The 27,827-nt window shown below is 36.3% G+C and overlaps 2 protein-coding genes across 2 annotated transcripts; both read left to right on the forward strand.

Annotated features, from left to right (window-relative positions):
* The first annotated feature begins 10,755 nt into the window (after positions 1–10,755).
* On the forward strand, positions 10,756–16,973 carry LOC111511995 (transketolase). The gene is made up of 7 exons (XM_074176204.1): positions 10,756–10,919; positions 11,183–11,270; positions 11,726–12,061; positions 13,930–14,227; positions 15,382–15,849; positions 15,983–16,249; positions 16,559–16,973. Exons 1-7 carry the CDS (start codon positions 10,799–10,801, stop codon positions 16,961–16,963), a joined length of 1,983 nt encoding a protein of 660 aa, XP_074032305.1. The 5' UTR covers positions 10,756–10,798; the 3' UTR covers positions 16,964–16,973.
* A 3,035-nt stretch (positions 16,974–20,008) lies between these two features.
* On the forward strand, positions 20,009–27,570 carry LOC111511994 (transketolase). Its single transcript, XM_074176205.1, has 6 exons — positions 20,009–20,268; positions 22,115–22,450; positions 22,848–23,145; positions 23,755–24,222; positions 24,369–24,635; positions 27,081–27,570. The coding sequence occupies exons 1-6, from the start codon at positions 20,174–20,176 to the stop codon at positions 27,483–27,485; spliced, it is 1,869 nt and encodes a 622-aa protein (XP_074032306.1). The 5' UTR covers positions 20,009–20,173; the 3' UTR covers positions 27,486–27,570.
* The last annotated feature ends 257 nt before the right edge of the window (positions 27,571–27,827 follow it).

A 27,827-nucleotide genomic window follows, 5' to 3' on the forward strand; every position in this document is an offset into this window, starting at 1 on the left:
CAAGCTGAAATCATCCACAACGAGGAACACTGGTTTAGGAGAAAATTCAAAGAAGCCGCGTATATTTTGTAGAACAATGCTTTTAGTCAAGCTAGCGTAGAGATACGTAACATATGGAAACCTCTAATCAAGGGAAAAACGACCAATTCCCGCCAAATGGTCATCTCCCGCTAAAAACCAATGAAGCGGAAAAAGTGAAGAGGGGATAGGTGAAAGCACTCCAGCGACCTATAAATAGTCAGATCTCGGTTATTTATTTGTTATTTCAGTTTTTCGTTTGATAAAATTGTTATTTTCGGTTAATCTTATTAATTTTTAATTGTTTTTTCAGGGTTCTCAAATCAATTTATATTAGAAAATGGAAGTCCGAACTGCTGAAATATTGAATTAGAATCTATATTTTCTCCTTTTATTCAACTTTCAAATGAAAATGTGAAAAAACAGTGGAATATTGAATTTGAATCTATATTTTTTCCTTTCATTCAACTTTCAAATGACAATGTGCATGAGCGATTCCTCCTTTTTCTATTCCTATATCAACAACATACCTAACGGGCCAACCGCTCCCGATGTGACAATTTTCGTTATACTACATTCCTGAAGGACATATGGTTTGTCAGGAATGTTAATGGGCCAGTGAATCCTCAAATGGTACCCCGTTTTCGTGGATGTAGGGATAAAGATCAGAGAAAGTTTGTGGTAGATATTTTCCCTAGTATTCGGACAGCATTCCAAAATTTATGCAACGTTTTTATCTTCGAGATAGACATCTGTTGAGGCATTGCCTTTTAAAGACAGCTTCATCATAAACGGAGTTATTTCCCGTTTGAGGTCCAAGTAATTGATTTTTCAGTTCCTTATATTGACCAGTACCGTTGTAGAATGTTATAATGTCTTCTTCAGATTTCTTCATTTGACCATCCGCCCTACTCACTAGATCTAGCCCCTAGCGACTTCTTACTGTTCTTTCATCTAAAAATTGTGCTTGAAGGACACATATTTCCGTCAAATGAAGAGGCAATCACCTTCATAAACAATTATTTTGTGGAGAAACACACCGAGTACTATTTGGACGCGATACAGAGATGACAGTATCACTGGGAGAAGTATCTAGAGTTGAAAGGAAACTATATTGAAAAATAAAAAAAGGTTTTAAAAAATTGTCTCGTATCTTCGTTAGGATGAAAACTTTCAAGATCACCCCCGTACACCAGAAACGAAACTACCTCACCTTGTGAATATATTCGTTTCTTCAGCGGACATGGACCCACCGAAGCATATTGCCACTTTCTTTTGATCAAGGCGTGGATTTATAAGTTAGAGGGAGGCTCAAGTTTTGTTCGTGACGCCCTGTATAGAAATCACGACCGTCTCCTCTCGAAGTACCCATTGCGAGCAATTTCCGCACGAGGGCTCCGCCACACAAAACAATCTGAGTGACAGCGTGTCACTGGATGACTTGCACCTCGTGGACACGCCAATTCCGAAGCCGACACTCGTGATAGATGGAGTCACTGTTTCGCAGCGGCATCAAATCCCAGTCAGGAATGCCAATACAACCATGACGCGCATTTCAATTGTTATTCATTCAATTATTATTATCACTTAACACGTTTTGAAGCCGGAGCGCTCTGCGGTGGTTGCTACAAGTTTGGCTTCCATGGAATGACCCTGATTTATTAATCGTTCGGGGGGTTCACAGAGTTTCGACGAACTGCAGGTAATCATCTTGAGAAATGAATTATCCTTGACATCCTTGAAAAATGTTGTCATTCATGTAGTTGTACAGTGTTTGAAAGCTCCAGTCTCTTCAATTTTGATATTGGTTCGGCGCTTGAAACTGAATTCAGGACTTGACCAAGGCAAGATTCGATTGAAAATATGATGGCCGGCCCAAATCCTTTTTTCAAACTGAAGAAAATGAGTAGGAAATTATCCTTGACATTTTTGGAAATGATTGTCATTCATCTAGTTGTCTAGTATTTGAGAGCTTCAGTCTCTCCACTTTTGATATTAGTTCAACGCTTGAAAATGGATTCAAGACTTGACCAAGGCAAAATTCGAATGAAAATATTGTGGCTGGCTTAAATATCCTTTTCAAAGTGAAAAAAATCATTGGAAAATCATCCTTGACATTTTTGAAAGTCAGTATGTCGCTGTCCAATTTTTGAAAGCCTCAGAGTCCCTTTTTATATTGGTTCGGCACTTGAAAATGGATTCAGGACATGACCAAGGCAGGATTTTATTAAAAATATTATAGCTGGCCTACATCTCCTTTTTCAACAGAAGAAAATTTCTTTGACATTTTCGGAAAATAGTATGTCGTTGTCCAATTTTTGAAATTCTCAATTCTTATTTATATTGATTCGGCGGTTAAAAATGGATTCAGGACTTGACCAAGGCAGGATTCGATCGAGAATATTGTGGCTGGCCTAAATCTCCTTTTCATAGTGAAGAAAATGATTGGAAAATCATCCTTGATATTTTTGGAAGTCAGTATGTCGCTGTCTAATTTTTGGAAGCCTCAGTCCCTTTTTATATTGTTTCGGCACTTGACAATAGATTCAGGACTTGACCAAGGCGAGATTCGATTGAGAATAGCATGACTGGCCTAAATCTCCTTTCCAAACTGAATAAAATGAGGAGAAAGTAATCCTTGACATTTTTGCAAATTTATATGTAGTTGTCCAATTTTTGAAAGTCTCAATTCCTATTTATATTGGTTCGGCAGTTAAAAATGGATTCAGAACTTGACCAAAGCAGGATTCGATTGAGAATATCATGACTGGCCTAAATCTCCTTTTCAAACTGAAGAAAATAAGGAGAAAGTTATCCTTGACATTTTTGGAAATTTATATGTCGTCCAATTTTTGAAAGTGTCAATTCCTATTTATATTGGTTCGGCGGTTGAAAATGGATTCAGAACTTGACCAAGACAGGATTCGATTGAGAATATCATGACTAACCTAAATCTCCGTTTCAAACTGAAGAAAATAAGGAGAAAGCTATATTTGACATTTTTGGAAATTTATATGTCGTCCAATTTTTGGAATTCTCAATCCCTATTTATATTGGTTCGGCGGTTAAAAATGGATTCAGGACTTGACCAAGGCAGGATTTGACCAAGGCATTGTTTGTTCATAATTTTCTGACCAAAAACAACACCGTATTCACCAGATTTGCTTCCCTGCGACTTTTACCTGTTCCCAAGATGGGTACCCATGAAAGGACGGCGTTTTGCGGCTATTGAGGAGATAAAAACCGGTACCGCTCAATGACATACCAAAAAGTGCATATATGTATATGGAAATTGTTCGATTAGTGAACTTACCTTTCCTATTACCCCTTTCCAATATCAATAACCCCATCGCCGCCAGTGGAATTCTATCTGAATCCAATCGCAGTCGAGATAAAACACATTAACAAATTGTGTTCTAATTAGATTGGGCAGCAATCTGACGTGTTCTAGTATAACTAACAGGAACGGGGATCCAATTACTTCATATCCTCGTTAGGGCATTATCTCTCACATCTCTCACCCGAACTCTCAGATATGACAACGAATTTTCTGATCTTGATACCGAATTTACTAGAACAGGATTTCGTCTTCGTCAATATCGCATTAATTGGAAATTATGTTTACTCGGAGGTGTATCTGCACTCTAATTTCTAAACAGGTGTGATTGAGTTTGAATCGGAATACTGGAAGTTCATTTACGACAGAGTTGGACACCTTTTCGATTCTGAATTGATGTATTTCTGATAGTTTCAGGGCAAAACACAAGCACTACAAGAAAATCTTTAAGGCACTTTAAGAGCGGTGACTGTGCGAATGTAGCGATTCGCGTTGGATTTGAATCGCTGGAGATTGAATTCATTTGGGAAAACCTTCTCAGGAAGTTTATTCTACTCAAGCCCAGTTCTTCAAATGAAGAGAGAGTTCTTGAACAGTGAAGTTTGAGGTGTACTGAGTTGAACCCCAAAACGATGAGCAGTCCAGTTCGTCGCGTATTTCTGATTTGTACCGCTTTTGGTGGAATCAAATGTGCCAAGTCACTTGGCACTGAAACGTAAAGATCTCCATATGTATAATTTTTTTTGATAGGTGAAATTAGTATGATAATTATTTAGTATGAATAGAATTTTTTTTTGTGAAAAATGCTACGACTTTTCGCAGTAATTTATAGGAGTTTTCCATTAGAATTTTCGTATTTTTTCAGAATGTGGAAGATAAAAATACCTGAAGAAGGTAGATACAGACTAACAATGATATATTAGGTTGTTTCAAAAGTTTCGTCTATTTTTATGAGTCTACTTAAAACTGTCATATCTCAGTGACTGTTTATTTATTTCATGGATTTCAGTGATGGATAGAGAAAAATGTGTCTTCTAAGTGTAGTTTTTCGACGCGGATTCGAATTGAAAAATTAACCATTTCTTTTTTCCTTCACCTTTGTATTTCAGAAGTTTTTCCACCCTGTTCACAGTCACGTACTGAGAACGGAAAATAACAGTTCGGAATGATTACAGGGGGGTGATGGATTAGGGAATCATATCATATCGAATGCGATGATCTAAACTTTACGTCTGAAGCGGCTCGTATCTCTCAATAATGATGATGACTGTTCCAGAAATTGTAGTTACTGAACTTTTACAGAGATTTTCATTCTCATAAATGCCTCTGATGCACCTCGAGTTTTATGGACGGATTGCTCTGTCAATTAAGAAAGACATTTGGTAGACACACTGGAACTACTGAATACTTTGGTTGGCACTTTTGGGCAATCTAGATGATTATGTAAGTGAGTAATTGCTATGATATTTTGTTGTAAATTTTCCATATCTGTGTATTGAGTAGGTATTTGTCGATTACATCAATAATGAATCCTGCAAATGTGCCAAAAAAGCACCAGGAATTAGACAATTGAATAAAAAATATGCATTATTTTTCCTAATTCATTGAATCTTCTTCAAAGTAGCCCCCTGTCGAAATAATACTTATACTTACGCCAATGAACAAACCAATCATCAGAACATATTTCAAACGCATAAACGGTGCCTCGAAATGGCAATTTGAGTTTCGGAAAAAAAGACATCGGCCGGAACCGAATCAGGTGATTACGGTGGCTGTTTGTGGTAGAAAATCCATGAGTTTTCTGGGCATATATCTGGTCTTTTTCGGCGAATCTCTCAAACGCCATGTAACCATCAGATAATATTCTTTATTTATGGTCTCAATTTCTGCCAAGAATTTCGAGTGCACAAACTGTTAGCATCCCCGTCGCACGTGAACAAAATTCAGGTTATAGAGTCATTAAGGACCATCTGATATTACTGATAGTGGTCATATTTGGGATAAAAAATTTTTGGCTTTCTACTACTCCATCTCGATACAAAAATTGTGGAAATCTTCCAAAGAAAGGAAGAAAGCAATCAATTTCAATTCTTCAGCTAAATTATTCAGTTTTTTTGTAAGTCTTCAGGATCATCAATGGCCAATTAGGTATCATCTGCAAAGAGAACTACTGAATTTGAACTGATATAGTCAGGTAGATCGTTTATGAATAACAAGAAAATAAGTGGCCCCAAGATCGATCCCTGAGGAACTCCCCGGTCCATCTCATAATATTCAGATGTATGCACTCCGATTTTAACTGATATTTTCCCGAAGCATATGTATGACATCAGCCATGACAAAAAATTTCCACAAAAACCAAAGGAATATAATTTACTTTCGAAATGCAGTGGCAGGTTGATATCTCTGTCCTGGGTCTGCAACTGAAAACACCTGCACCAGAGCCTGAAGTTGTTTTTGGTCCATCTCTGAACCAATAACTATCTGCTCTGAATATTTTTTTCTCCCGGTGTGAAACAGATGGCACCACAGATAGCTAGATAAGCCTGTCTCTGTAAGAAGTAACTCTATACTTAGATGTGTATCATGCAAAGATTTAACTTTCAGATCCAATCTGGAACAAAAATCCCCCCTGACACAGCTACTTTCATATAAACATTGAAATACAGCTCATTGTATCAGTTTTCAAATGCCCTTGTATGACGAAACTGCAGTGACGATAGTTACAAATACAAATTGTATGAAAACCTATGAAGTTTCAATTCTCATTTATCGAGACTAATTTCGGGTTTTTTATCAAAACTTTCACCTAGCGTTGTGCTACATATGTTAGGAAATTCTTGTTGTTTTTCTTGTACTAGTATCAATAATGGTCCTTGTTTATGAGATATATAAGCGTAAAGAAATGAATCAATGTATCATGGCCAGCTTTCCGTAACACGGAGGGTTTGACCAATAGCAGTAGTGTTATCTCCCGAAGATGAATCGGTCCCGTGAGAGCATCATTTTTCAGCATCCCAACACGTTTCAAAAATAAAATTGACCGAAAGAGAAATTGAAGTGAACCAAACATTATAACAGATCAATAAGTTAGAGACATAGAAGGTTCAATCATTTACAGACAAAAAACGCAGAGAATATTACGCAAATTACTACAAACCAGATGCTGCACTATCAATGATATAGAAATTCATGGAGGAAGTTGAGAAAGGACGAATTATTGAATATTTGGATTACTATCTATTCAAAAAATGAGGTGAATTTTCATTTTTCTCAAGAAATAAGAAATTTATGTGTTAGCCCTTCGAAGTAGCCTCAGATACAATATACTCGTGCCAGCGTTTTTTCCAATCATCAAAGCAGTTCTGATATGTCCTTAAACTCTCCCAGAGATTCGGTTTTAGTCTCCCCAGTCGTCACAGAACGCCGTTCTTTCATGGGCCTCTTCAATCTTGAAAAGTCGCAGGGTACCAAATCTGGTGAATACGGTGGCTTAAGCATGATTACGGTGTTGTTTTCAGCAAAAAATTACGAACAAACAATGAGGAATGAGCAGGTGCATTATCGTTATGGAAAAGCCATAAATTGTTTTTTCACAATACCGGACGTCTTCTTTGTATTGCTCGTAAGCAGCGCTGAAATTCAAGATAATACTCCTTATTTACCGTACGATCATGTGGCAAGAATTCTTGATGCATTACGCCACAGTAATCGAAGAAAACATTGAGCGAAACTTACACTGTTAATCTCTTCTTGTACTTCTTTAACATACTGTATAAGAATATCGGATACTTGAATACTATCCTATTCAAATTAGATTAATATCTAATACGAAAATTTGTGCCATTAGATAATTAACCTATTTGACTTTGAATCACAGAAAGAGGGACATTCACTTTTAGTTTTACATTTCAGTTTCCTACAGTAATATATTGTATTTTTACACAATCATTAATCATTTCTCAATGGGAATAACAGTGTTAGCTGCAGAATAGTATCCATTATCAGCAACTGTCGGACAGTAGGAATACATGATCATTTGTCATATAAAACGACATCATTTATTGACAGCTCTCCTGGAGCCGAAATTTTTATTAACAACTAGCTCTTCACTTATCATTTGACACGGGCTACATTGAATGATACAAACAAAATGTGCTCCTGACGATTCTAAATGTAAATTGACTGTAAAATAACGGGAATTTCTCTGTGTAACTTATTTCAATATTGTTTCCCTAACAATTATCATTCAATTTCCATCAATATACCCCTGTCACTATCTCTGCAGTCTCTCATTCGAATTGTTCACTATTCAAGACTTCCTTCACTTCAGGGAACACAAAAAGTCACACGGAACTAGATCAGGAGAGTGGGGTGGATGTTTCAAAACAAGTATCCTATGCTTGGTCAAAAAATAGTTGACATTCAATGCAGTGGAACTTGCTCGTTCACAAATTTGGTTGCTTTTCTCTCACATTTACCTTAAGCTAATATAATTTCCTTACTCTTTTTTTCGCAGGGGCCCAATTTGCATATAAACTTTGAAAACAAATATTCATTTGGTGAATCCCTTTTTTTTCAGGTGTGAGGATTTTTAGCTACCATTATAAATCACACTTTCCTCATTTCGGAATGTTCATGTATAATATTCATCTAGCTGATTCTTCGTCGAATCTTAGTCTTGACGGTTGCACAGACACCCCAAAGGCTATTTTGATGAATGATATTGCCTATTTTTTTTATGTTTACATTCGTTTTCGAAATCCTGCGCATGGATGACCTTTAATGTATTTTCCTCCTTCTTTGAAACGTTTATACCACTCAAAAATACGTGTAAGTAACATTTATTCACCTCCATGTACTCGTCGTGAGACAAAATAGGTTTCTGTTAAGAATTTATCGAGTTTTATTGAAAATTTCACACTGACACGTTGCTCACCTAAGATTTTTTCAGACAAGCTGCAAATACACGATCTGACATTCACAGATGACATTCACTCTCACGAGTGTTCTCTATTTGTCTCTCATCAGCATGATTGGCTTTTTTCTATGCACAATGTTCAATAAAATTTCCGTTTGAATTAATGAGGATACTTGATAATCTCCTCGATAAGTTCAAAACCAGGAATCAGCGGTTTCTGTTGATATCTCCATACAACTCATGATGGGCAGCTGGCTCGAAATTTCTATTCATAGTTTGCTTTCTCCTCGATTCTCCGCAAAGACGAAGACTCAAAATTCAAGGTTTTTTCATACACCAACGTATTGGTGGTATGAATTTTCGGAAATTTGAACATGAAAGTGGCTTTTCAAACTGCTCATAGTTTTCAGCATGTGTTGAGGAACCAAAATGATAATATGATGTGACAGAGAAAGTCTGGGATTTACAAAATGTGCTGCGGGGATTGCGATAAAAAGTATGTTGGTCAAACTATGCGGACTATGGTAGTTCGCTATAAGGAACATATTCCACATTCGGTTTCATAGACTATATGCCTTAGAGAATGAGTAAATGAGTAAAAATTGTTTGGAATCTTTGGGACTGTTGCTAATAATAGGTTTTTAGATGCTTTCGCAAGTTTATAAATAAAAAAAAATGCGTAATGAGATCTATAACCAACTACAAAGGTCTCCTATCGAAAAGTTCATTTTTGTAGTCGTGATGCACTGTTTAGAACCTTTGGTGTGGTAGTGAACATTACTGGACTTCAATTCCAACACCAAATCATTATATTTAACGCCGCGACACGTGTTTCGACAACCAAGTGATCACTTTCTATATGATATTGAACAGTAGCTACAGATGGAAAGTAGGTAAATATCCAGTTATCACAACCAGGTAGTCATTAATATATAAACAGATGAAAAAGTACAATACCAAAAATAGCTAATACTGGGAATTAATCAGATTAGCTCCATTTTATTAGCCTTATTATCGAGAAGGATTGTTCGGCCAGTTTTATATGATAGCCCTAACTTAGTCGTAGGAACTGATGATGTTAACAGGGTCACTGAAATTCGCGCTGAGAGGCAGTATGTGGGAAGAAAGTCTACCTATTGTGTAGGCCAAACCTATGAATTTCACAATTTTCATCGAACTATCAAAATCATTTAGCAAAATCGTTGAAACATTTTGGAACTATTCCTCTAGCACCAAGAAATATTTCGGAAATTTAAATATGGTTAGTGATCCTGAACATTTTCCATCCCATTCCCACTTTAAAAGTGGGATTGTTTAATATCGTTTATATTATATTCTATAGGGTTTTTTGGGTGGTTATTTTCATCCTCCGTTTCCGTGCGATCAATCCAGTCTTTTTCATATTGAAATCCAGTCCTTATCAAATCCGCATGGCCGTCGATTCATCATAGAAAAATAAAATTTGGTCAGTTCCAGCGAGATACATCAGCATCCAATCTTTCACCGGCCGTCAGCTGTCTTCAGTGCTTATCTCGACTGTTTCTTTATTGTTCGCAATCCAGTTATCGATATAGTCTACCCACTGCTCGTAGATCCACAGGGAGTTCCTGAGATGGATGGATTTTTTATAGGCTACATCTATATTCCAATTTCGGTTCGGTGTTCTGTCGAATAAAATAATCAGTTACTCACGACGGCGTGGTGATTCTGATGCGGTCGGAAGGGGCTGGGAACAATGCTGTAGGTGAAGAGAATTGTAGGTATACAAGTATATTATATTGTTTCATCTTACGGTAATTTTTGGAAAGATAGAGACTAAGGGTCACTTTATAATAAATTAAAAAGTTATCAGAAAAAAATGTGTGTGGAAATGGATTGCTATACAAGAAAGTAAATGTGTAGCAATCCTATAAATGATATCTGATTCAATTCCGTAACGAATTTTTGGAATATAAACTGAGTATAGAATAGTGATTTTTGTATAATTCAGTGTTTTGTGCTAAAATATTCATTTTCTTAAAGAAAAGAATAACTATTTTTCAAAACTGGTAAAGAAAACATAATCCTTCCGAAAGATTAACGAAAATTATGGCCAATTTTCTATAATAGTAGAATATATTTTGACAGCGATGAAAAAATTGTACTAGAGAAATCAGATACGCTGCTTCTGAGTACTATTCACTGGTTAACTACTTAGAAGAAACCTTGTCGCCGGCATATATCGTGAAGTTTTTGAAAATTATGGAGCTGGAAACACGAAGAAGAACAACAAACACGAACAAGAACAACAAACAGGAACAAAGAAGAGCTAATTTTCTCAACTCCAAATCGCAGAAAACGAGGCCAACTCAGCTTCTAGAAGGAAATAGAAGCCTCAAGTGGATTTTTAGAATATTTAATTCGAAAGGTAATTTGAAACATGGATGAAATTCAGGAAAAACTCCGTTCCAAAGATTGCTGTCAAGTAACTTGACAAACTGTCAAATTATCTTGTCATTCAGAAGTAATTTCAAAAATGTCTCATGTTATATTCATTTCAAGAATATCGGAAATATGATCAGTATCTACAGAAATCCAGAATAAAATATAGTCATTTGATGGATGCCCAAAGAAAACGTTGTGCTGCTGGAGAATTAGAAACAGGTTTATTGATTTGGTCAATTTCAAGTGCGATTTCAATTCAATTTCAAACCTGAACTGATTCAGGACGTTTAAACTTGAAGTCTCAAGCATATTAATTCGCCTAATTTTTGTGACATGATCTAGAAATGTGTTAGAATGTATCTATTTAAGAAAAACTGACCATATTTTATGGTTAGAAAGGTTGAATTCAATTTACTGTTGAGATAAGTTTGTTTTGTTATCGGAAGAAGGCATTAATAAAGCACTTTCGAATGATATTTCAGTATATGCAACTGATTCGCAAACATTGAAGGATCTAGCAACTCGTCTGAGGATACATAGCGTTGAATCTACGTCTGCCGCTAATTCAGGGTAAGAAATCCAAGTAATTACCTCCCAATTTGATATTTTGCATATGATTGAAGCAACAAATACATTTGATAATCAAGACACCATGACGAGAAAACTATTAAGATAGATTTATTGGAGAAATTATCGAAAATATAAACAGAAAATCAGAACTCATGGAAGTTTCTACGTAAATTATTCAAACTAGGTTGATTTTATCCTTGCTGGGAAATGTGAAGAAGAAATAAAAAAAAATCAATTTCTACCTCCAAGATTTCTACAGTTCATGAAATTATTTCTTATTTTACATTCATTGAAACAAAAATAGCAAGATATTATCAGTGAGTTAGCAAAATTTGTATGTTTTAATCACTACCCACCATTCGTATTTGAAAGACAACTGGCAAAAAAAATACAACACCTAAATCCCATTGATAAAATCCTCATAATGTTTTTGAATGCTTCCATTTTTTCATCAGGCATCCCACAACTTGTTCCTCCGTTTGCGAAATCCTTGCTGTACTTTTCTTCAGAACGATGCGTTACAAAGTTTCCGCACCTAAAGATCCTTCCAGCGACCGCTTCATCCTTTCGAAAGGACACGCTGCTCCTGCTCTTTACGGAACTTGGGTGGAAAACGGATTCATGCCTGCTGAAGATTTGCTCAATCTTAGACAATTGAACAGCGATCTGGAAGGACATCCTACCCCTCTTCTTAGTTTTATCGATGTTGCGACAGGATCGCTTGGACAAGGACTTGCCATTGCTAACGGAATGGCTTTTGTGGGGAAGTATATCGATAAAGCCGATTACAGGTGAGTTCTTCATCGTCATCGTCAGCATCATCATCGTCATTGTCACCGTCATCGTCCCCGTCGCCGCCCTCGTCACCGCCACCGCCATCGTCACAGTGTCAGCATGTTCATTGGTATTGTCATCATTATGGTCAACATTTTCGTCGTCTTCATCATCGTCGTGATCGAAATGACCATCATTATGGTAAATGTGGACATTGACAGACATCGTCGTCATCATCATTGACGTCTGATGAAGTAAAATGTTCAATGTATTATTGTAAATGTAAATAATTCTTATCAATTAGTGGATGATATTAAAAACGTAATTCTTCCGGATAACGCAAAATTAATATCGTTTGATGTCCAAAATGTATTTCCCAGTTCCGCCATTTGAAACAATTGGACTAGTTGAGTGTCTCTTGGACAAAAACCACGTGAATCCACCGATAAAAAAGGAAATTGTAGATTTACTTACCATTTGTCTATCTCAAAATTATTTCCAGTTTGATGAAAAATTCTATTCATGCAATGAAGGACTAATAATGGGGAACCCTTTGAGTCCCTTGCTGGCGGAAATTTTCATGGATAACATAGAGTATGAAATCCATAATAATCAGTTAGCTAACAGTTTTTTGTACTGGTACAGATACGTAGATGATAACTTAATATGTTTTACTGGTACCGATATGCAATTAGGCAAGTTCATTGAATATGCCAATTCCATCCACCGTCAATAAAATTCACAATTGAGAGGGAGGTGAATAATTCAATAAATTACCTTAACTTAACCATTACGATAACCGTTACAATAAACATGAATTTGCAATTTTCCACAAACCATCGTACACAAAAATTATGATACATAATTCCTCCACACATCCATACCAGCATAAAGTTGCTGCATTCAATAGTATGCTTCACTGATTATTGAATATTCCACTGTCTGATAGGGAGTTCCAGAAAGAGCCGAATTTGATCAAACAAATCGCGGTTAATAACAGTTATAAAGTAGATATTATAAACGCCACTCTTACCAAAAAAATTCAAAAGCAAGCCATGGACTTGGTTTACCCATATTCAAGTTGCGATAACGTCAGTATAAGACATTGGCATATTTGGGTGAACCAACCAGGAATATTGACCGTTTTTTGAAGAAAGAAGACGTAAACGTAGCTTACAGAACGAATAATAATCTGAGTAAATTTATTAAAAACAATAAAGACAAAACTTCGTTGTTGGATAGATCAGGAATATATAAGCTGACTGTGGCTCTTGTCCAAAACTGTTTATTGGCCAAACTGGAAGAACATTTTCCCAAAGAATCAAAGAGCATAGAAGTAGTTTTGTAAATAGAAAGACCAATTCCACAGTTGCAAACCACCTTTTAGCAGAAGGACATGAGTTCAATCATGAATACGATGTGTTACATTTAGAAGAGAAGAGTTTGAAACTCAATCTTCTAGAATGTTTAGAAATCGATAGAGTTAGGAATTCGGGTAATTTACTGAATGATCAAGTAGAATTAAATAACTCTCTGTTACTGAATATTTTTTCAAATGTGGAAAGTGGAACATAAGCTCAGGTAATTAAATTCATTACAAACTTAGGTAAAAAATCAGGTACTTGAAATTCAGGTACTTTAAATTGTAGAATAAGGTATATATTGCATTTAATGTGTAGAATTAGTTATTAAGACACGCCTGAGGAAGCCATTGTATGTCGAAACACGTATGGGGTTTTTGTAAAACTATCTAATGAAAATCTCACAATAAAGTGTTTTTAGAATACGTTAGTTATGAATTTTCATCATGTATCATATATGTTCAATGTATGTTTGGATTATGTAGGTTCCTTTCTTATTTATAACAACATATTTATCATTGCAGAGTTTACTGTCTCATAGGCGATGGAGAATGCGCAGAAGGATCGATATGGGAATCTGTGGCCTTCGCAGGTTACAATCATCTTGACAACCTGGTACTCATCTTGGATGCGAATCGCTTGGGTCAAACGGAACCCACCATGGTTGGTCATCAACTGGACGTCTACTCAAGACGACTGACCGCGTTTGGTTTCAATTGTATTATCGTCGATGGACATGATGTCGATGCTCTTGTAGGAGCCTTCAATGTAGTTTCATCGGTTAAAGGCAGGCCCAGTGCTGTCATTGCAAAAACTGTAAAGGTCAGTCTGGAAAAATGGTAAGAGTGCAAAAGCTATTTGTTTTTTTGATTCATATTGGTTGAATATGGAATAATAATGAGAGAAATGCTGGCGTTTATCAATAGATGGCTCAAACAACTAGTGGACATGGTCATCTTGATGACAGACACATCAGAAAGAGTAGCCAGTAATATACCCCAAAGTACGTTGGACCATGTTCAGAGTCAGTATCGGAGGAAGCAAATTTCTGTGAACTCCAGCAAAACTTCGTTATAAAGAGTAATCCAGATGATTGAAATCCACTTTACCTCAATGATGGGTATATTCCATTTGCATGAACGCGTCTAAGGATCTGGGAAAAATCTTGGAGCTCAGTGCCCAAATGAATCCATTGGAGATATGTGATGATTGTTGGACCAATGATTACGTATGGACCAATTGCCTTACGGCCAAAAATTTTACATCAAATGGTGCTTTCTGGGTTACTGAGACAGACTTGCCTGGCTACCATTGGATCCATCATTACCACATCGTCAGTTGCCACAGAAAAATTTCCTAGATCTCATCTTTCCGAAGAGAGAGGCTGCATAGACTGCATGCAGAATTGTGCATATGCTTGATTGCCAGTGTATACAATCGTAGACCTCTCCTCGATAGGAATTGTCCAGATTCTGGACAAGGTATGAAATCGCGAAGGAGGATGCTGAATACATATCGTCAGTAGCATCAATATCATCAGTCATCAGCATCAGTATCATATCACTCTCAACTGTATTAATAATCATATTAATACAGTTGGGTACTTTGAATGCGGGATACCTCTGTTTGAGAGGACTGAAACCTATGTCGTGACATGAAGTCACCCTTTTGCGACAATGGAACAAAAATATTGTGAATCGACAAAAATTTGTTCGTTTCTTGTGGTTCCTCAGAATTCTGGCTACTCATTTTCTTCTCACAACAGTTAAAGGTCAGTCCCTGAATCATAAGAGCAGAGTCTATATCAGATTATTAGACACAGTGAATTGGAACACAAAATATTCGAAGAAATTGAAATATAACCTTCAATTCCAGACCTAAGGTGACTTGCCAATTTTTTCTAGATGGTAGCACACACTCTAATCATTATTTCCATAGAAGGACAATTTCACTTAAAACATCGCTTTTCAAACCAGGCTAAAGATTTTCCAGGCTTCGAAGACGAAGTAAGTTGGCACGGCAAACCTTTGGGCGGAGAAACTGAAAGAGTACTCAAACACCTCAATTCCCTTTTGAAGAGCAGCCGCCCTTTGAAGTTCACTATTCCTCCACCATCAGTCCAAATCTCACCTATTGACATTTCAAATATAAAACTCGACTCTCCCCCATCGTACCAGAAGGGTGACATGTTAGCCACCAGATCAGCTTATGGTACTGCCCTAGTGAAGCTGGTGAAGTCGAATGCGAGAGTAATAGCACTTGATGGAGACATGAGAAACTCCACGTTCGCAGAGGAGCTGAAGAGGAGGTTCGATTCGAACTACATCGAAGGTTTCATCGCTGAACAAAATCTCGTTGGTGTAGCTATAGGAGCGACGTGCAGGGATCGAACCGTGGCTTTTGTATCAACATTTGCTGCCTTCTTGACTAGAGCCTTCGACCAGGTTTGTAAGATTTTCGTCCTTGATGATGACTCACAAAGTAATTCCGTAGCCTTATTATGCAACTCGAATATGTTTTCACCTCACAGATACAGTGTAGCATCAGCAGCGTCGCAAGTATAATTGTTGTTTCCAGATCAGAATGGCTGCTGTTTCCCGATCCAATATAAACATCTGTGGTTCACATGGTGGTATTTCTGTTGGAGAAGATGGCGTTAGTCAAATGGGACTAGAGGACTTGGCAATGTTCAGATCCATTCCGGGTTGCACGATTTTCTACCCCGCTGATGTTGTAGCGGAAGAAAGGTCTGTAGAAATGGCTGCTAACACGAGAGGGGTGACTTATATCAGGAACACGCGGTGCCCAACTGCAGTTGTATATGATAACGACCATGTTTTCTGTGTGAGTATCCAAACGGAAATGTGAAATTGGACGAGAACTTCTCACCTATGCCGGAATTGCGACATTCTCCACTCCATTTTTGATATCACTGATAGCATATGAATGCAATGAACAAATCCATGAGTTTCAAGTGTAGCTCTTGATATTTAACTTCTATGAACATCGTAATTGAGTTGCTTCCCATTAATAAAAATACTATGATCATAATTTATAATTGAATAATGGATAAACGTATTTTGAAATACATAATTTTTGACTGAAACTCCCAAAACCTTTATTTCCATTACATTCAAATAATCAAATTTTCAGATTGGAAAAGCTAACGTCCTTCTTCAGTCCAACATTGACCAACTCCTCATCATCGCTGGAGGAATAACCTTGCACGAGTCCTTGACCGCCGCAAAGCAACTCTCAGAAGACGGCATCCACGTCAGGGTGATGGATCTCTTCACCATAAAGCCCATTGATGGGGAAGCGATAATAAAAAACGCGAAAGAGGTGGGAGGCCGGATTTTGGTTGTGGAGGATCACTATCCAGAAGGAGGTATCGGAGAAGCTGTTTTGTCTTCACTCGCCATGGAAACCAATATTCTTGTGAAGCACGTTGCTATTAGAGAAGTTCCGCATTGTGGTAAACCAGTTGATTTGATGAAGTACTATGGAATCGATGCTGAGGCTATTTCCGGTTATGTTAAAGAAATGTTGAATAAATGATACGTGTGAAGATGTCATTTTTATTTTCACCAAAACAATCACTTGTTATGCACGATCAACAACTAGGGCGATCACCAAAGATCTCTTTTGATCTTCTACTTGAAGATGATCACTTGGTCGAAGTGTTAAAAAAAGGGTTTGGTGTTGAAGAAAAACTCCAGTAATATTCCAAAACAATCACTTTCCGGAATACCAGATATGCAACACTTTTTAGGAAATGGATTAGAACTGAACATCCTTTCTAGCTGTGATTGCCATTCTTTAGGTTTTAATGTGAATAAAACTAACATAATTTCGTTCAAATTTGTTTCTGGAAACTTAAGCTTCCAGAATCATGTTATTGAAAATAAGACGTACACCGAAATCTTAGGAGTATAGACTGATAAAATCCTGAAGTATAGTAGCAGAAAGAACATAATATTTTTCATTAGTTGTTACTAACAATCTACGGTATCTTCATTTTATAAACAGTGTTTTCTAATTCAAATGAGAAAAAATTATTTTCTTGCCGAAACAATATAGATTAAACCCGGCAAAATAACAATATATATCTACCAAAACCAACTTCATTATTAACCAAAAATTCCATAATATTTGAGAGTCGGAAGATATTCAATCATCTACCATTTGAAATGAAAAATATTACAGACTCAAAAAACATTTCGAAAATGTGTTAAGGAACTTTCACTTACGATTTTAAATACCTGAACTTTTGAGGTTAAATCGACTGAATTATTTCATTCACACATGTAAGTCAATTCTCAAATGCTTTGTAGAATCTTAAGAGTACGAGTTCTGTCACATACATACTCTCTTCATAAATTCGAGCATTGAGTCTGATAATTGTTCTTTCGAAGAAATGTTGGAAATTTGTTGTTATACAGGTATAAAAATGGATTTGATTTTGGAAATTATTATATTATTCTCATATTTAAAAATTTTCTCAGATAAATGCCAAATTCAAACTCAAACTTTCTTATTTTTGAGCAATACCAATCGATCAACCAGCCATGAATAAAACTATTCTGGTTGTTCATGTCATTGCTTAATAATATAATTCATCAGTAAAATTTGAAGGTCTTTTGCTATTACCTTATGAACGATATCGGTATCACATCAGAGCCTTGAGGTTAACCATTATTATTGAGCAACTAATCACATATCAAATAAAAAAGAAAATTCATTTCTTCATCATTTATTCCCACCTTTTGTGAATGATTTTAGAAATAACATTCCATTCATAAATATGAAGATTAAGATTTTTCACAGACTTATCTTCCATTCACAGTGGAAAAGTGAAATATATTTAGAATATCGAAAATATTGATGTTGATTTCGTTATTCTGTTTTCTGCGAAAAAGTGGTCAACATGTAGTTATTTGACAGTCCTTATCTCCAGACGATGAGTTGATTCATAACGAATTGAATCATCCAAATATATTTTCAGTCTGTGGAAATGGTCAACAACAAATTTGTTATTTTAGAAAAAGTGGAAAATATATGATCTTAAGCTGCTAGTAAATGCGAACGGTTTCATAATTTTATGATTCATGTAATTCACACAGATAAAGGAGCTATTTACTTTTTCATTTAACTGTTCTTCATACTTTAATCATACTCACCTGATAATTAACATTGGCGAGATTATAATGCAAATATCACCTGATCACAGGGTTCAATTCAATGCCACAAAAACCCAGGCATCGGTTTTCTCCAAAAAGATATCTGCACGGATTTCTAGAGCCTAGTTTTGCCAATACTCGTATGGCATATTTCTGTAAACACTCTATTTACAGGTGAGCAATTTCCCCAGTTTGAAATGCCACATTTCAGGTTGGAGTGGAAATTAGCATGATCAGCAGCATCTCTTCACTACAGTGACTTGCCAGAAACCTCAAAGAGTAGCACGATTTTCTCAGTTTTGTGCATAGATTGTCAATATGTGGGGTCCAGATTAAGTTTACGTCAAAAGTTATACCCAGTATTTTAACCGATGTTGAAATTTCTATTTCACTGGGGGTACCATCAAAAACTCTGTAGTTTAGATTGTGACCACCCATTGTAATTAACATAGCATTAGTTTTTGATGCAAGTACATTCAGATTATTGTTTTTGGACCACTTCAGCACATGTTCCAGAGTATTTTCGGCTACAATTTTAAATGCATTCAGATCGTTCTGGGCTATTAATACATTAGTATCATCGACATAACACACCATATGTATATTAAAGTTGTTAGTCATGTTGAGATATCTTATGGAGTCATTTGCATAAACTACATAGAGAAATGGTCCCTGGATCGAGCCTTGCGGAACTCCTTGAGGTATGTGTAAGGTATCTGAGTGGGACTGATTAAGTTTCACAACTTGCTTTCGATTGCTTAGAAAAGACTCCGGAAGGTGCCGCATGTTTAATAAATACCCTGTATAAAGGTATTCTTCGTTACTGCCTCCACAAATATTTAGAATCCACGGAATTTTACTTGTCAGTGGAATTTCTAGAGCTAGAGAAATAAACTAATAAGTTGTATTTAGGTATATTTATATGTATATATGTGTATAAATACTGAATTTACATTTTATTCTGTGACGAGCCCAATAAGTTATACATTCTGTACTCCTTTTTGCAATAACTGTGGTGGCGAATAAAGTTCTATTCTATTCTATTGATTTTGTAGTCCTTGATCTCCACATTGGGAGTTGGTTAGTTGGACCAAACAATTGTGATTCGATGAGATGTGCAAAATATAGAAGATTGTGTCCTTCTTTCAAAAGAACTAAAAAAGTAATAGGATGGCTAAAATTGAACAAGTCGCCTTCAGAATTAGGACGATTAAGACTCAAGATGAAAATAACCATCGGTTAAAATTCCACTATTAACTATCACCTATAACCTAATGAATAAGTCATAACAGTAATTATACGAATACTTCATTCTCAGGGAAGCTCAACAATTACAGTTCTGTATCGATTAAATTGCGAGTGACAAACAAAATTTCACATTACATAACACATACCTGCGTTAGTTGTTTTCTGAAGTGGAAAGTTACATCAAATTTTGATATTTCTTTATCTCGTCGAGAGATAACCTCTTGTTTATTTAGAGAGATTTTTACAGTTTGGATGTGAGATAAGTGTGCATTTATTCGACCGATATAATTTCGGAGGTCATTCCACAGTTGAAAGTGAACTAAGTGGCCCGGTTTTCAAGATGCAGGAACAAGTGACAGATTCTCAAACTTTACGGGATATAGCCACCCGTATAAGGATCCACAGCGTGGAATCGACATCTGCGGCTAACTCTGGGTGAGATTTACTAATCCAAAGTTTTACGGGATGAAAGATTATAGGACGCCAAAGACAAATGCATTTGTTACCTGTTCATTTTCCATGTTTCCAAGTGCTACAGCTGTGGCTCTGAGAATAGGTTCTTATTAAGGAGAAAAATACGCTTTTATTTTGTCTACAAACAGTGGTATATCGCTCTCGACGACCTCTGGTTCTCCGAGACTTTTCTGAAGTCTTCTTCTCAGGGTATTAATATTTATGCTAGAAACATTGAAACTGTCTTTGAAAGATTCCCATATTTTTTTGTATCAAGGTGAAAAAGTGAAAAGACCGAAACTTTTCTTTTTCAAAAATTATTCACTCCTAAAAATATACTCCTTCCAATTTAAACTTTATTAGCCTTGTAAATAACAATTCTATATCAACAGCATCTGAGGACAAGTAGTTTAATTGAGTTACGTAAGATGTAAAATATGGTTCACATTCACTGAATAGTGCTTAATCGATATCACAATGCCTACGACCTCAAAAATGAATATGAATGATCCCAACAGTTGGGATCACCAATGCGGTGTTATACAAGAATCAGTTGGATTAAAGAACTCTAGATTATTAATACAAAAAAAATTAAACTATATCAGTATAGTATATCCAAAAAAAATACCGAACTTCAACATAGGAAAGTTATTTTCGATATTTTTGTACCCAAATAGTAAATAAAAGAATTTCAACCATAAGTTACAGTCACAAGTATCAAATCACATCAAGTCACAAGTATCAAATGACTTTTATGAAATTCTGACTATAACACATGACTATATCGAAGTGACTTTCAAGTTATCTCAAAATTACTGTCTGCGCTCAAGAAAATGGTGAGGAAAACAAATTTTGACAAAAAACCGTTGAAAGAGATATAACCACCTACAAAAAAACCATCTATGAGATCCATGAAAGAGTTAATTCACGAGTATCAACATTTATTCTTGATATTCTAGGATTGAGTCTACTGTCAATCTCATTGAAGGCTTCTTCTTAGGGAGAGCTTTCACCATCTCCACTTTTAGATAACAGACATAAATAACATAAAGCGATTTGGAAAATATACCAAGAAACTTTTTTCTAATAAGAAAATGCTTCTATTCTCTAGACTCTGGAGGAATACTTAACATATGAGTTTTAGTCTTTCTATGAAATGTGAGATGCGGAGAGCGATTTACTTATATCTTTCTTATTAGTCAGTGAGAAATGCTTCAAAACAGGCAGTAAACAAATCCAAAGAAATGAAATTTAAATGTTCAAGCTCGTCTCGGATATACCTACCTACCTGTACAGTAGGTTGAATGGACTGACGTCTATCAGAAAACAACTACTCCACTGGCTAATACCTCGAACGTCAGTGCAGGAATCTTCATAGAAAATTTCCTGCATATGCAATTGGCAAAACAACTAAAAGTGTCGACTTTCAATTTTGGAACGGGCATACTTGCAGACCGGTTTCGGGCTCATTAGCCACTCGTCAGTGCAAGATAGTGGCACTGTAGTTGTTTTCTGATAGGCGTCAGTCCATTCAACCTACTGTGTAGGTATATCCGAGACATATATCCCTTTTTTACAACAAAAAATCGCCCAACACGCAAAACATTCATAACTTTCATGTCTCTCACCAACGAACTAAACATGCTAAATTGATGTAACGGTGAAGATCAAATGAACAATCGATAATAGATGTTTCTGAGGACATATAGCTAATAGAGATGTCTTCCACCTCTCCATTAGCTATATGTTAATATATTAGTCAGTTTTACAAAACTATAATTATATACAAAAAAATTCACGTCTTCATTTCACTTGGCTCTTTCTCCAGCCATCCAACAACATCTTCCTCCATCGCCGAAATCCTCTCCGTCCTCTTCTTCAACACCATGAGGTACAAAGTCAGCGCTCCTCGCGATCCTTCCAGCGATCGCTTCGTCCTCTCTAAAGGACACGCTGCTCCAGCTTTCTATGGAGCTTGGGTTGAAAACGGACACATCCCCGCTGAAGAACTGCTGAAACTGAGACAGTTGGGCAGCGACCTGGAAGGTCATCCAACCCCGCGCTTGAGTTTTGTCGATGTTGGAACAGGATCTCTCGGACAAGGACTTGGTATTGCTAACGGAATGGCCTATGTTGGGAAATACATCGATAAAGCAGATTACAGGTCAGCATTATTACATTATTATTGAAAATTACAGAAAAGTTAAATATATTCTTGTTCGTATTGTCGGAACTTGTTGTGATGACTATTATGTCCTAGTTGAAAGACACTCGATTTTGTAAATTGAATTTTGTCGGTTTTCTCAAAGCAACAAACAGGTTTAACTTTGTTTTCCATTAGGACGGCTCTTATTTTTATTCATATAAGATTTTTTTATATCAATTAGAAGAAGAATGAATCTTGTAGAGCTTACTTCACCATTGATCAGAGAAACCTTTATTCACGTAACTATCTATAGCATAATACAATTAGAGGGTAACAAATCACAAAATCGAAGACATTTGGTATGTGATGTTGTTACAATAATGTTATTATATGCTGTATCGGTATTTTTCACAAGGGTTTACTGTCTCATTGGCGATGGGGAGAGTGCAGAAGGTTCCATCTGGGAGTCAGTCATTTTCTCCGGTCACTACAAACTGGACAACTTGGTGCTGATCTTGGACGCGAACCGTCTTGGACAAACACAAGCTACCATGCTGGGGCACCACCTCGACCTCTATAAAAAGCGGTTCGAAGCCTTCGATTTCAATGCTATGATTGTAGATGGCCACAATGTCGACGAATTGATCAAGGCCTTTAATGCAGCTAAAACAGTTCAAGGAAAACCAACTGTCATCATTGCTAAGACGTTCAAGGTAGGTGAAAATTTATTTTGACTGCTCAATTATACATGTTGAATATAGGATGAATATAGATGTATGTTAAACTATTTTTAAGTCATCTCAAGGTCATCAATCGAAAAAATTATACATGTTCTGCCTGTTGTGAAAATTTTTAATACTGCTGTTTTATAAGAGTTAGTTTCATTTGTATTGGAGTCATGATTATTGATAGTTTTTCAAGGACTCAATATATTACAGATATCCTTGAAACATAATCGCAAAAATTATTTTCGAGAACTGCTTGTGTCTATGAAGCTGCAGAGTTCAAGATTTGTCCAAATTTGAAAATTTGAACTTCAATTCTGATTTGGGCTCTTACTTATCTAAAGAGATCATCCATAATCTATTGTGGCAGTATTGGTAAAAAATTCGTAACTCCCTTTGAATGAAAGTTGAGCTGAATATTAATTTGGTTATGTCAAGAGATTTGTTTTGTTCAATTTTGCAATGTTTCCCTAGACCATTCTATCTCTTCAATACAAGCATTGTTATAATAATGGTTAATTTTTAACAAGTTCTGTAGATATGTTAGTGAACCAAGATACCTCACCAAATAATCAAAGTGTACTTGTCTTATTTCAGGGAAGAGACTTTCCAGGGATTGAGGATCAAGAAGGCTGGCATGGCAAGCCTTTGGGCGCCAACACCGACAGAGTTCTGAAACATCTGAAGTCTCTTCTGAAAAACCAGGGTCAGCTGAAGTTCACCATTCCTTCACCCACAGCCCAAGTACCAAATATTGACATCACTAACATCAGACTGACGTCTCCACCATCGTACAAGAAAGGTGATATGTTGGCAACCAGATCTGCGTATGGCACGGCTCTAGTCAAGCTGGCCAAGTGCAATCCTAGGGTTATTGCTCTGGACGGTGACATGAGGAACTCGACTTTTTCTGAACAGTTGAAGAATTATAATGCCGGGAACTTCATCGAGTGCTTCATCGCAGAGCAGAATCTTGTTGAGGTGGCGATTGGAGTTGCTTGCAGGGATAGAGCTGTCACGTTTGCGTCCACTTTTGCTGCGTTCTTCACCAGAGCCTTCGATCAGGTATGGACTTCAAGCATTACCATGTTTTCGTTGACCATTGAACTTATAGACTTTCAAAATCAATTTATTGACGGCAGATAAAAGTTTATTCAACCCCATAGACTGTCTCTCACTCACATTACGACTTTTCTCAATCCTGTTTTTAGATCCGCATGGCCGCGGTATCCCAATCGAACATAAACATCTGTGGATCTCACTGCGGGGTTTCTATTGGTGAAGATGGTGCCAGCCAGATGGCGTTGGAAGATATAGCGATGTTCAGAACCATTCCAGGAAGCACAGTGTTCTACCCTAGCGATGTGGTTGCTACCGAAAGGGCTGTTGAGCTGGCTGCTAATACCAAGGGAATCACTTTCATCCGAACAGCAAGAGCTCCAACTGCAGTTGTTTATCCCAATGATCAAGTTTTCCAGGTGCGTGCAAATATTTTGATGTATGCAATCTGAACTTTAGTTTTTATGTGATACATGAATTGAAGTTTCAGAGTGAGGTTCTGCTCAACAGTGAATACCTCATGGTTCAGCTTCAGTTTTTAAAGATTCAGGAAAAACTGATGAGGAATTCATCAGTAACTTGGTCCAATGCTTTCGTGAGCGTTTTCTTATATTATTTCTGGTGGTATCGTCTTCAGCAATTTTAAATTCAGTTTTTTTAAATGGGTAGAGCTGGTATACAACGTGATAAAACTCAAGATAGCCTTGCTATTACGCTATTACTAAATTCCTCATTATTCAAGATAAGAGTACGGTTAATATAGAGACCTCAAAGTGTTTTCCCGATGATTAACATGGTGCTAATAAAAAAACAATTGAGCATAGTGTTTCCGATCCATTTCAAATAATGTATTTTTCAAAACGAGGCAGTCTATATATTTCTACTTTGATCGGTTGCCAATTCTTTTGTAAATCTTGAAAGTCATTTTTAATTCTATCCTGAAACCAACAATAACGGAGTTGTGCGACTTTTTCCCTTTCCTTCAATATTGCTATGAAATTTAAAATTGAAACAAAACAATAGGTACATATGGGTTGCAATACTTATTGTCTTTACATTGTGAAAAATTGAATCATTCGTTTGAATACATTTCTTTGTTGTTCGATACATTGCTGGACAGTTTCTAACCTTTCTTGTGGATTTCAAACGATACAACCATCGATGCTACGTATGGTATTTGTTATCGCTATCTGGAGACAATCGATACCATGGTAGCGATTTTCATACGCTTCGTTTAAAAAAAACAAGAATGAAAATCCATGGGTGTAATGTCAGGAGAATAAGGAGGCCAACGAACTGGTCCTCTAGTATCGATGAAACGTTTATTGAAGAGGTAAATTGAAACATTGTTGACGTTTTAGGTATTTTGCCACACTCTTTTGTTGACCATTCACTTTTTGGAGATCAGTTGAGTTGAGATTATCAAAAAATCTTTCAATTTGGTTCTAAGGAACTCCAGATAACGCTCACCTGTAAAAAATCATCATAAAAAACAAGTTCGACGACCCAATAAGACCGCATCATACATTTACCTGTGGATTACAAGATATATATTTTGCAAAAGGTTTTCATTACTGCAGTAATGATGCTTCTTGCTGTTATGCATGCCCCGTTTGCTGAAATTCGATTTGTCGCTGACTAGGGTTTGATCACACTGTACAAAATAGAGGATACTATTCCAAATAGTTCTCAGGAGAATATGCAAAATATTTTCTATGGAGTTCGAAAGATTTTCTGATTGATTCGGACGTTACTTGATGAAGATCCATAGTAATTTCAAAAACTACACCTCCACGAGTTAATGTCTTAGCGAAACATTTTGTGATATATTTTTCAAATGAAGTTTATGGAGATCAAATCATGGAGGTGTAGTTTTTGAAATTTTGAAGAATTTTTTGATTTTTTGAAAATTTTCTCGAGTGAATTTGATTTTTCGAAATTGGAACCGATTGAAATTATAATTATATCATAATCAATTCATAATAATAATAATGCATATTGATAAATCAACGAAATCAATAATGAAAAAATCAAACCAAACTGGCTTTTTGAAAACTAAAATGGCAATTCCTTTATGGAATGAATCATTTGAGAGCTCAAAACTCAATTTATAATGGAACTCAATTTTGTGTAGTTATGTTCTAGTAAAAAGTTTTGAACAAAACTGTGTACCACTTTGATTCAAATTACTGTTGAAGAAGCTATTGTGTTAGCGGAACATGTCGTGATATATTTTTTCAAATAAAGTTTGTGAAGATCAAATTGTGAGGTGTAGTTTATGAAATTACTATGGATCTTCATCAAGTAACGGCTGAATCAATCAGAAAATCTTCTGGCTAGATAAGGTACACATATTTTCCGAAAAATTATGTGTAGTTTTTCAATCGAGGCAACTAGTGTTTTACAAAATTTAAATTTTTGATGACTCAATGAGAAAAAACTATGGGGATAAAATCTGGAGATCCTAGAGTCCACTCTACCTCATTTTCATCCAATTCGGAAATTTTTGTAATAGTTACATGACCATCTTTCCAAAAGATTGCAATAGTATGGTTAAATACCATTTCGTTGATGATGAAGCTAATTTTCATTTGGGACTCGGTTATTATCGATTTCATTTTCTGATTCAACTGATTCATATTTGAAGGCTCTATAGTAGTTGCCAATATAATGGAAAATGTCTACCCTGAGAAAATATATGTTACATTGATTCAGATTTGTAAGCTACATCCAATATCCTTTCGAAAACTCAATGCATTCATTTGAAAAATCCTCCTTTTTCGATTTAGTGAGTCAATCTCAAAACTCTTCACATATCTTATTATCTACTATGCACGAAAAACCACTTTATTGTTCATTTCTAGATTGGGAAAGCCAACATATTGTTCAGTACCAACAAGGACCAAATTCTAATCATCGCTGGAGGCATAACTTTACACGAGAGTATGATCGCTGCCAAGCAACTTTCCCAAGAAGGAATCGGCGTCAGGGTCATGGACCTCTTCACCATCAAACCCATCGATAGAGCTGCCATCATCAAGAATGCTAACGAAGCTGGTGGAAAGATCCTGGTGGTGGAAGACCATTACCCAGAGGGGGGTATTGGAGAAGCTGTTCTCTCCGCAGTTGCCGAGGAAACCAACATATACGTTAAACATATCGCTATACCAAGGGTTCCGCGGTCTGGAAAACCTGCTGATCTGCTGAATTATTACAAAATCGACGCGAAGAGTGTCGTGGAGCACGTTAAAGGCGTTTTGAGGAAATGACTCAATTGGATATGAGTTTTTTTTCCAGTGACCACTATCCTTTACCAAATACTGTTTTTTCACGGTATTAAAGAACTTTTTTGGATGTATTTGTTTTTTTTGCACGAAGTTTACTTTATAGAGATAGTAACAAAAGTGAACTTTGGAATAATTTCGCAACAGAGAGCTGCCAAGTCCTCACGGTGGGTTTTGCAATATCGCATATATAATTTTGAGCGTTGTACAGAGTATAATTACTCACACGTTGGAAAATGAAATAATTGTAACATAAGAAACGAAAACATATGGAAACGGCTTCACGGCAATGACTGTGTATGGAAAAGGAGCTGTAGAGTACTGAAT

This window comes from Leptinotarsa decemlineata, unplaced genomic scaffold (genome assembly GCF_025532065.1).
Source record: "Leptinotarsa decemlineata unplaced genomic scaffold, Ldec_3_MD MMD2_tig00001621_RagTag_RagTag, whole genome shotgun sequence".
In the NCBI taxonomy this organism is placed as follows: domain Eukaryota; kingdom Metazoa; phylum Arthropoda; class Insecta; order Coleoptera; family Chrysomelidae; genus Leptinotarsa; species Leptinotarsa decemlineata.